Source organism: Monopterus albus, unplaced genomic scaffold (genome assembly GCF_001952655.1).
Source record: "Monopterus albus unplaced genomic scaffold, M_albus_1.0 scaffold16.1, whole genome shotgun sequence".
Taxonomy (NCBI): Eukaryota; Metazoa; Chordata; class Actinopteri; order Synbranchiformes; family Synbranchidae; genus Monopterus; species Monopterus albus.
The window spans coordinates 2,937,649-2,949,677 of NW_018127896.1; the positions used below are offsets into that span (position 1 = coordinate 2,937,649).

The 12,029-nt window shown below is 40.6% G+C and overlaps 1 protein-coding gene across 1 annotated transcript in view; it reads right to left on the minus strand.

Moving 5' to 3' along the window:
* Positions 1 to 1,422: 1,422 nt before the first annotated feature.
* The window catches only part of LOC109955742 (cholecystokinin receptor-like), a 38,113-nt gene continuing 27,506 nt past the window's right edge, over positions 1,423 to 12,029 (minus strand). The window contains exon 6 of the mRNA XM_020592161.1: positions 1,423 to 6,275. Within this exon, the coding sequence (XP_020447817.1) occupies positions 5,698 to 6,275 (578 nt within the window). The 3' untranslated portion in view covers positions 1,423 to 5,697. The remainder of the gene's footprint in view (positions 6,276 to 12,029) is intronic.

The window sequence follows — 12,029 nt, forward strand, 5'->3', positions numbered from 1 at the left end:
TCCAGCCCAGCAGGTGGCGGTAATGCACCTTAGGTTGGCTTGCACACCGCCAATAAACACCATCAGAAGCATAACTGACGCACTCTCCCATTTACCCGGGTCCGTGCTGCATGGGGGGTGTCTCCAATTTGCTGGTGCTGTGCCTTAAACATGTAACATTACTCGTTTCAGCTGTTTCAGAGTCAGTGTCCGGTCCTGGTAGCCGTACTGTCTGGCCTTCGTTACAGATACTTGCGTCTTCTTGGCTAATGACACTCACTGGAGCCATCATGCTAACATTAGCATCAGCCGCCACAGAGCTGTGGAGTGACGTTGCCTGAGTCTACAGGACTCCGATTTGTTGTTTTGAGCCTTTTTGACAAATCCACTTATATTTGGTAATTTTTGAAATTACTCTCTTGCACTCACTTCTCACTTTCTTCTTGAGCCTTTTTGAGTGCTCCTCTACGTCCTAAATTCCGCCATTGTTGATTACTCTTTTTTTTTTTTTACTCAGGAGCTCGCGAGAGCAGTTCATAAGGGAACAACACCTGACGCCAAACTGACCAATCAGTGTCAACAAATGTCGCCACTGGCCAGAAACTGCCCAATCAATCAGTACTCCTGAATAAGGACATCATATACATCTATGAGCAACATTACAATGCCTCTAATGATGATGATCACGGTGACTGACATTTATAGACCCTCTGAATTTCTGGCCCCTGCTTTCAGCCCATACATTAAATCACCTGGTATTTGATCAGCTGTTTCTGACAAACTAAAATCTTGAAGTACTGGAGCACATGGCCATCCCTTATGTTTTTGTAGACAGTTATAGACAAAATTTATATACAAAAAGAAAGAAAGAAAGGGGACATAGTATATGCACTGGCCTACAGCAGAAAGCTGCCTTTAACTGACGGATGGCCATTAACACAATCAACAGCGCAGCTATCATTAATATTCTGGGAACATGGCATGTTTCAATGTGCATGCTGATGGTGTAAAATATTTTAAAAGCCTGCATGGACTTCTGCACTGCCTGAGAAAAAACAAATGGGCTTCTGGTTTTACTCAGAGCAAGATCAACATCTCTGGTGGACAGCTTGAAAAAAATATATGTATTTCTCAGTTTTCTGATCCAAGACAACAGATTAAAGTTGTAGCCGGGTGCGTTGCTATGGCGATGGCTCCTGAGCATTCATCCTCATCCCTGTCCATGAAATACGAGTCTGAACTTCCCGAGGGCTCCTCGTCCTCCAAGGACTTTGATCCATACCAGTGTATTCACTGGGGAAGCTGACTAGCCATTGTTGTTGCTATTTTATTATTCATCACCCTTTTTCATGTCTGAGTGCTGAATACTTATTCACAGTCCGGCTCGCCTCTCTGTGAAATGAGAAAGTGCTTCTAACTTTAGTGCAGAGACAAGCTTACCGTTTAGAAACTTTTTTTATTGAAGTAATTACAAGTGTTCTCACACACATAGCACAGACATATTCATGTTTCCCCTAATATCTAGCTTTTATTAAATAATGGACATTTGGCACGAAAAATATTTTACATGAAGCCAGTAACCATGAACCAAACCATGAAAAACGAGACCACATCCCAACAATTTTATAGGAGACACAGTGAAAGCAAAACATCACAAACATCAATAATCTCCCATGAAACCGCTCTCACAGACATATGTCCTGCTTCAACTAACAGACAGTTACATATTTTACATTATTACACTGTAGCACAAGCAGGCACCAGATGTTACAGCAGACCAGGTTACAGCTTTGGTAAACATAAAACACATGTAGATGTACACAGAGCTTCACCACCAGCAAAACAGCTCCACTGCTAATAAGAGCTAAATATGTGATTTCACCACCTCATCTCTGTGCCTGCTCTTCACCTCAGTATTTCTCAGTTTGTTGACTTGTAGGGTTTTTCCCTTGAAGCTGAGACTGAAACTTGACATAAATGTCAACACTTACGACCCTCCCTCATAAGGTGTTACGAAGAAAACGACTTCATTGTCCCCGCCTTTTGAGAGGGAGCAGCGGAAGCTACCCAAGACACATTTCCCTGTCTACGGGACTTATAAGGCTGAGAAAAATGTACATGAAAAAAAGAGATGACAGCAGATGGTGGTGACACTCAGGTGTAGGCAAAAACAAAATATATCATTTTGTGCCTGAGGCTAAACTACAAAAATTGCTCTTTGCAGTAATAAATTATTCCTCAAAGGAACAGCAGAGGCACATTTTACTCACAGGCATCTTTCTATAAATAATTAAGAAGCAACATCTTCCAATTTACTTATGAGGTCTTTGTCAGTGTTGCTGCTGGCTGAAAATCATGCAACTCCCAGCAGCTAACCAAGAAAAGCAGCTTTATTTGCAGTAAGGAATGATTTTGTAAGCTCAAGCTGGACCGTTTCCTTGTAGTATGCAATCCTTTGATTAAGCTGAAAACATGAGTTAACTGAGCAAAATCATAATGAGCAGCTTAAAGACCTCATTATCTGTCAAAGCCTTTTGTTGCTGCTTGTAGGAGCAGGAGTGCTGTGATATATGGCTGTGAACAGTGACATGCATGACACTAATGACATGCCTGGGTTTTTAAAATGGAGGGCACACAAATCATCATGAATATAAGAGTACTACTGCACTGCCAAAGTGACAGCTGTGAAACACTGTGCAGAACCAAAGAGACTAGTGAGGTTTGCTGTTTTTTCCTCTAGGCATGCCGCCTCAAGCACCTAATGGGATTCCTGTTGAGGGAGGTAGAGATAAGAGAGAAACCAACTGTGTGCACGGTTCCGTGCCTTCATCTTATTTCAGTTTCAATTTGCATCTGGCATTGTTTTGGAGACAGGGTCAGAGAACCGTTTTACTGTTTTTTTAGGAGTCTGTACTGTGTTGTGGTAAAAAAATCAAGAACATAAAGTAGCAGTTCTAAGACTGGGTGGTTTGCTTATTTTAATAATGCACATCTAAAGCTGCTGGCCTGCAGGGATGAACAGCAAAACAGACATAAAATACAACAAAAATACCATATTTTCAAGAGCAAGGCTCAGTCTCCCTGGGAGGCTTGCACTGTGGGTGGCTGTGGCTAAGGAGGTAGAGCAGGTCGTTTCCCAATCACAGGGCTGACGCTTGATTCCCACCTTCTCCGGGACACCTGTCGAGGTGTCCTTGAGCAAGGCACTGAAGCCCTAGATGGTTGTGGTGCTATCATTGGTGCGAGTGAATGGGAAACAGTGTAAAGCGCTTTCAGTGAGCTTCAATGCGTAGAAAGGTGCTATATAAAACCATTTACCATCAGAACATTTAGTGAGCAAGATTACCCAGATGTCTTTGCACTGTTCAGACATATTTATTTCATGACATTGCAATTCTGCAGTCAATGAAATAATAAAAGTACACTAGACTATTCCTACTCATCTACTGCAATGTGCTATAACTGTGCTCCGGTTTCATAATGTCCACAAAACATTCAGAATATTGTTTTCTTTTTTATCAGAAAGTGAAAGGGTGCACAGATACAGGGTTCTCCTGCTGGCACAGACACAGAAATCACTCATTGTCTCCAACTTTAATTACAGAAACAGACACCGAGTGGAAGCAGCCAGAAAGTGTTTACAAGTAAAGCACTGTTGGGAATTTTCTTGTGCCAATTGTCTTGTCTACAAGCCCAACTCCCTGCCACCACATGTAAACTGCTCTCGGACAGCGCTTGTGCCTGCAAATCTCAGCTGTCACCCTCATGCTATTGTCATTCATGTATTCACACGCCTCTACAGTGAAAAGGATAAAAAAGAAGGGTGGTGGGTGGGTGGGATGGAGGCTGAGGATGGGGCGTTCTAGGCGACGGAAGGACTTGAAAAAGACGATGAGACTTGAAAGTGGTGGGAGATGACAGCGCCAAGTTGTCAGTGTGTGGGACAGACGTACTACACACACACACACACACAAATCCAGCTATTGTTGTGCTGCAGAGGCCGACTGATCAAATTCAGAGTCTGCGTTATATGTTAAATTATTCACTGAAACACGGTCATGTCCATATTTTGGCATAATTATCTGAATCCATGAATGAAGTTGACAGCCATGATGTGTCATTCTAATCAACCTCTCTAGTAACAAGTCCCAAAATCTTCCTTTGAAGCAATGTATTTCTTTACTATAACTGCTTTTATCCTTATCCCAATGCATTTTTTACTTTGTACTTGTTTTTGCCCAACCATATCTTTTCTCTGTCCTCTTCGTAGCACACTTTGAGCTACAAGCGCTGCTTAATGGTTCCTTAGTAACAGAGTCTGTTATTGTTATTATCATGAATTTGAAGGCTTTTGATTGAGTGTGTCATCAGTTTTCCAAAGGCAAAGCCATAGGTGTACACTGCAGGAGAGGGTTCCTGAGAAACACCTCATTAGTAGAAGCCTGGAAACTGGGGCTCTGTACTCTGGTAATGCTTAGAGTAATTGGGAGCTCTGCAGTGGAAAGCAGGGAGAGTAGATAAAAGACACCACAGAGATAATTGAGCAGAACAGGTGAGTTTGACTAAAGCACTTTCCCTGTGCCATCTGCAGCTGGGGCAGACTAGAGCAACAAGCAGGTGTGATCAGCCTTTCATGGATGCATCAGTATTCAACATACTGTACATTTGTACCAGGGCTGATGGGAGATTTAACTTCCATGACCAAGCCTGTTTGATCCCATTTTGCTAAACTACAGGGTCAATCAATACAAAAAAAATTGCCCGATTCTACACACCTGGCTTTGTTACTGCATTTATGCATGTTAGAAAATAAATTAGTCTTCAGATGTTTATCTTGAAGATGTTTATGTAAAGATGCACCTGCCTTCTCAGCCCAAACCATAAAGTGGCTCAGCAAAAGCACACAAAAACCCTGTTACTACTAAGAAGCCAACAAATCACCTGAATAATGTTGGTTTTTGGTGTTTTGTCAGCTTTACACACAAGAAGTGATGAAACACTCAGAGGTAAAGAAGAAGTTTGTCCAGAAAAAACTGGACCGACTCATGACCCTTAGATCTTTTGGTGCAAACAGGATGATTTCTTTGTGTTCAAATGTTTAACATCCAACAATCTCTAAAGTTACCTCCTGCAACCTTAATTAAATGATTCTGATAGCAGAATGAGAGAGAAAGACCCTGAATGAATGAAGCTGAAACAACACTGAACAAAACCTTTGAAAAAAGGCTGAAGTCCATAATAATTCACTGCTGAGTTAATGAGTCCTCATTGTTCAGCAGTGTGTCTTTGTCAGAAATTAACCTTTGGCACAGCCCGAACCTAAAGACAGTATTTACATGTATGCAGAATTAATATTTTCAATGTAGTTTTTCACTAAAACGTCAGTCTCAGCCAGTGAACAAACTACCACGACCAACAAAGCCACACAAACAGCACAGGCACTTGATATTCTCTTCAGGATGTAACAAACAGGAGGAAAAATAATGTCACCAAACTGAAACAGTGTTTTCACCACCTCGCATTCTGCAACCATGCACACAGAATTTGAACAAGACCTTTTAAAAAGGCCTCACGAGCAAGGGCAGGGATATTAGTCAGTGGATGAATCACAGCATAGTAAGATGAAGAGTGAAACACAAAAGATTAATGAAGCAGATGATGTACACAGGAACCACTGCATGACAGCTGCTGATGTGACCACCCAGCTCTCCTCAGTGCTCAGCAGGTGCCAGTGGTGCTGACAGTGGTGTAGCTGCACTTGGACATGGAGGTGGTCATTGTTGTGGCCATGGAAGTGGCGGTGATGCCATCTTCTCCTCCCTCCCTCTTCCTACACCACCAGCACCGGCGGCAGAACCGGTTGCGGTAGCAGCAGGCAAAGGTGGAGAGCAGGGCCTTGCGGAAGCGCATGTTCATGAAGCAGTAAATGATGGGGTTAACGCAGGCAGAACAGTAGGACAACAAGTGGATGAAGGAAATGGGCGCCCCTGAGAGAGCTCTGCCGGCAGACTTTAGGTCGAAGGCCTTCCAGGTGTTAGCTGAGTACAGGGGCATCCAGCAGATGAAGAAGAGAGCTACGATCACCATCAGCATGCGGATGACTCGCTTCTTGGCCTGCAGCTTGGCTTCTGAGGTGTTACTGCGGGCACGTGCCATCTTGGCCTGGTTGGCGCCAGATGAGGCAGAGATGGTGGGGAGCTCCACAGCAGAGGAGGGTTTTTTAGACACCTGGATGTAGCAACCATCATCGTCATCACTCGGCCCTGCTGCAGCTCTGCCTACACCGTTCTTCTGGTCTGTGGGGGTTCAGGGTGGAAGTGTCAGTGTGGGGTAATTTGATTTAGGCAAGGCAATTTTATTTCTGTATAACACACTTAAACTCCACGTGCTTTACATTAAAGTGCACACACCATCACGTGAGATATAATACATTAAAAAAAAAAAAATACAAGAACACTGCCAGCCACAAACAAGAAGAGGACAGGGAAATGCTCAGGAGCGTATAATCCACTTAAAAATGTTTTGATGGAGAGGGACTGGGGATTACCAAGTGCCTTCTGCCACTGGTTGATGAGGCTGGTGTTGGTGGTGCCTCTACTGACTACTACAGCAAGCAAGTCCGCTGCCTCATTGTCAGAGCACAACTGGGCTGCAGCTGGTACTTCCTGGCTTGATGGAAGAATCTATGTTACGGCCCTATTGAGGGGGGGGTTCATTAAAATCTTTACATTTAGTGGTTGTGTGTTATTTTGTTTAGAGCTCTTTAATAAGTGGAGACTATCCCAGGTCCTCAAGAGACAAGACCTCTCCTGGGTAGAGCGGCCATCTGCCCCCTTTATTGGTGAAAATGATTTTGACCTGCTTTCACTTTGGAGAGGTCTCTTACTGATTTCTATAAAATGAAATACTGAGCTTTGAGTAGTCGGCAGTGCATTGGTCAATAGTGGTTGCTAAAAATTGGCTTTATTCACTTGTAGTGTTGTGTTATGGAACCAGCCTTCTGATGACCTTAAATGTGCCCCAACTCTGTCACTTTCTAAACTGAAAACTGCACTTTTCCTGCGCCTTTGTACGACTGGTTTCTTTGCTACAGTAGATAATCATGTTTCAGACCTTTTACTTTGTCTGTTTTTATTTTTATTTTATCTCAATGTTTCATCTTCGTTTTGCCTTAACTGATTTTATTCCTGTTTTAATGTTGTTACTGTTTTTCTTTGCCTCTGTAAAGCACTTTGAATTCCCTCTGTGTATGAAAAGTGCAATATAAGCCTTGCCCTGCTTTCTGTAAGGTGGCTGTGTCTGCCCAGTAAGGTCTGTGCTCTGTGGGGAGGAGGGGTTCCTGTTTTTTGTGTCCTGAAGGTTTAATGTATTGAAGGACCAATAAAGTTTGTATATTTTTGCACTATATCTCACTCAGTAGTGTGTATTCCTTAGCCTCTGACCCGAGGCCAGACCGTGTCAATAAAAAGTAGTAGCATGATGTTATTTGAAAACCTTCAATAACATAGTATTTTACTGATCCAATAAAATACTTGCTGTTTCCTACTTGTACTGAAATGTAGACAGAGTGGAAGAAAACAAGACTGTGGGGAATAAGGAAGTAACAACCAGGTATTTTAGAGGGAGGGAGAAATAAATTAAACATTTTAAATCAAAGTGTTAAAATATTGGGTACATACAGTACTCGAAGCAAACATGAAGTTAAAGAACAACAGTGTTTACAACCTGGTTGATCCCACATATCCAATTCATACTGTGTAATTTAACATGCAAGCTGTAGTTTTACTCATTCACAAACATTACTGCAGTGTGTGTATAGAGATTTATAATCATGTTATCTGCTCACTGCACTGTTTCTAATAGTTTTGTTTTCATCCACTGTACCTACAGTATATTTAATTACCAGTAGGAGCTTTTCAGTATTTTATTTGTACCTGATTCAGTGTAAATCTCGGGCTGTATTATAAGGGGCTACTAATATTAACTTGTAATGTTAACAAGTGGGAAGTTGCACAAATTAAAAAACAGAAATCCAAAAACTGAGCCTTGTGAAATCCCTCAGAAACTCAGCTCTGATGAAAACAGACTGAATCATTGAGGTCTGAGACTGAATCTTGAAAACTCAGGATCAAAAAAATCAAAGGCACTGTAAACAGTGTGGGTGGAAAAGTAATTATCCAGTTATTGATATACAACACTTCGCAATATTTTTCTCAGGAAAGGAGCGTTTGAGTTAAGATGGTGGATTTCAGCCTATTGCAAAGTAGTAAAGGCTAAAAAAAAAAAAAAACCAGCCACAAACAAGAAGAGGACAGGGAAATGCTCAGGAGCGTATAATCCACTTAAAAATGTTTTGATGGAGAGGGACTGGGGATTACCAAGTGCCTTCTGCCACTGGTTGATGAGGCTGGTGTTGGTGGTGCCTCTACTGACTACTACAGCAAGCAAGTCCACTGCCTCATTGTCAGAGCACAACTGGGCTGCAGCTGGTACTTCCTGGCTTGATGGAAGAATCTATGTTACGGCCCTATTGAGGGGGGGGTTCATTAAAATCTTTACATTTAGTGGTTGTGTGTTATTTTGTTTAGAGCTCTTTAATAAGTGGAGACTATCCCAGGTCCTCAAGAGACAAGACCTCTCCTGGGTAGAGCGGCCATCTGCCCCCTTTATTGGTGAAAATGATTTTGACCTGCTTTCACTTTGGAGAGGTCTCTTACTGATTTCTATAAAATGAAATACTGAGCTTTGAGTAGTCGGCAGTGCATTGGTCAATAGTGGTTGCTAAAAATTGGCTTTATTCACTTGTAGTGTTGTGTTATGGAACCAGCCTTCTGATGACCTTAAATGTGCCCCAACTCTGTCACTTTCTAAACTGAAAACTGCACTTTTCCTGCGCCTTTGTACGACTGGTTTCTCTGCTACAGTAGATAATCATGTTTCAGACCTTTTACTTTGTCTGTTTTTATTTTTATTTTATCTCAATGTTTCATCTTCGTTTTGCCTTAACTGATTTTATTCCTGTTTTAATCTTGTTACTGTTTTTCTTTGCCTCTGTAAAGCACTTTGAATTCCCTCTGTGTATGAAAAGTGCAATATAAGCCTTGCCCTGCTTTCTGTAAGGTGGCTGTGTCTGCCCAGTAAGGTCTGTGCTCTGTGGGGAGGAGGGGTTCCTGTTTTTTGTGTCCTGAAGGTTTAATGTATTGAAGGACCAATAAAGTTTGTATATTTTTGCACTATATCTCACTCAGTAGTGTGTATTCCTTAGCCTCTGACCCGAGGCCAGACCGTGTCAATAAAAAGTAGTAGCATGATGTTATTTGAAAACCTTCAATAACATAGTATTTTACTGATCCAATAAAATACTTGCTGTTTCCTACTTGTACTGAAATGTAGACAGAGTGGAAGAAAACAAGACTGTGGGGAATAAGGAAGTAACAACCAGGTATTTTAGAGGGAGGGAGAAATAAATTAAACATTTTAAATCAAAGTGTTAAAATATTGGGTACATACAGTACTCGAAGCAAACATGAAGTTAAAGAACAACAGTGTTTACAACCTGGTTGATCCCACATATCCAATTCATACTGTGTAATTTAACATGCAAGCTGTAGTTTTACTCATTCACAAACATTACTGCAGTGTGTGTATAGAGATTTATAATCATGTTATCTGCTCACTGCACTGTTTCTAATAGTTTTGTTTTCATCCACTGTACCTACAGTATATTTAATTACCAGTAGGAGCTTTTCAGTATTTTATTTGTACCTGATTCAGTGTAAATCTCGGGCTGTATTATAAGGGGCTACTAATATTAACTTGTAATGTTAACAAGTGGGAAGTTGCACAAATTAAAAAACAGAAATCCAAAAACTGAGCCTTGTGAAATCCCTCAGAAACTCAGCTCTGATGAAAACAGACTGAATCATTGAGGTCTGAGACTGAATCTTGAAAACTCAGGATCAAAAAAATCAAAGGCACTGTAAACAGTGTGGGTGGAAAAGTAATTATCCAGTTATTGATATACAACACTTCGCAATATTTTTCTCAGGAAAGGAGCGTTTGAGTTAAGATGGTGGATTTCAGCCTATTGCAAAGTAGTAAAGGCTAAAAAAACAGATTCTCTGTCAAGGACGGAACATCAACAAGAAATACATTATGTTTAGCAATAGCATATCAGTCGCTGCTGAAGGCTATTTTAGATCGTCGCAACTTTGATGAATCACAGAAGAATAGGCTCCATGGAAACAGGCGCCTCTGATGCACAGTTACAACATCATTTATACTTCACCTGATGAGACCACGCTTCTGCTGTATCTGACAGATTTTTCCTTTTCATTGGAATATACTGGTTGGAAAGCCATGGAGAAATTCCTCACAGGCATGAAAACAAGAAGACTAGGCTATATGACGACTGAGAACAAGTGTATTTTTGGACGTTAACAGGTGCAGAACCTGCAGGGAGTGACAATTGATGTCATCCTCTGCTTGAAGCAAAACAAATCTCCTTTTGCAGAAGCACCACTAACATGGACAAGTTGACTTTATGTAGAAATTTTGAGGAAAGTGATTGACCTAAAAAATTTACTAATGGATAATTAAACTGATTTGAGTGAAATTGACTTAAATGCTAAACGGGCTGGAAGTAAAAAATTTAAGTTAAAGTTAATTTATTATTAAACTGTTACTTTAAGAAAACTCAAAATGTATCTTAATTATAACAAACACACAATGCAATAAATTTGATTTAATTAAAATTTTATTTAAAATAAACACATAGCAGGAGTACACACTGTTGTTTACACACACACACACACACACACACGCAAAACGTTCAATGTACAATTTCTAGCCTGAATTTTTATGTCAGAACCAGACAGTCCTTCACTTGGAAGCTGAGTTTGCAGATTCACAATCATCTGCTGAATACAGTTCACATGTTTTGATGTAGTTTGGGTACTCCAGATGCAGTTTAATGGGTTACACTGCCTTCAGTTCATCCATGGCAACGGTGTCGCTTCTGGTGGGTTTTGGTGAGAAAAAGCCTGGGTTTGGGTCACATCTTTGAAGGTGTTCTCATACCCTAACAGTGATACAAGAAAAAAGACATATCGCCAGTTAACACTTGTAAGTAGTACTGTCATTTACTGTAGCTAGTTGAGTCAATAATATTGTTGAAATGAAATCACAGACCATTAATATCTTAAAATAGAGGTACAGACTGTGCTACACCTGAAGAACTCAGAAGCACCAAAGCAAAAATGACATGACGGCTCTGTGAGACAGAGCAGCAGATTTCTGTTGGGAAGACAGAGAACAGCACACACTTAGCAAAAACTATCCACAATAACTTACAATAACTTCAGTCCACAGAGCAACAAAATAAATGTTCCAGCCTTTAGTGTTGCAGGACGCAGGCTAACAGCTGACAGCGCAATTTCACTTCATACAGATATTCATTAGGTTTAGACAAATGCAAAATTCATCATTTTTCCAACAACAACAATAATAATAATAATAATAAATGTGCCACATTTAAAAAAGAAATGTTTAAAAGAGGCGACATTAATAATATCACTTTGTGGAATGTCATTTAGGCACTAAAATTCTAATGTAATCTTAAACATTTAAGCCTGAACTTACCTGATGTCATGATATTAAAAAATAACCAAGGGAGAAAATGGTGCAGCCTCCTCAACTTCATTGCAATCAGCAGTCAAACTGGTCCATATTCATCCAATTATGGTAAAAAAATAAAAAATTGGTTCAACGGAGAAGTGGCAGTGTTGTTGACTATAGTCAACTCCACCGGTGCCGAGAAGAAAGAGCACTGAGGGGTTGTGATCAATAGTAAAAATGTATGTTTTTACGTTTCTAACACAAAGATAGTGAGAACAATGGTCTCCTCATTATTGTGCAATATAATAAAATGGACTAAGTAATGCAATAAAACTCAATATTCTGAATAACATTTACTCAAACTGCTTACAGTTTGAATAAATGTACAGTTTGCCTGTATTACCTGGCAATGGTGGTTTGTCCCTTTTAGAAAG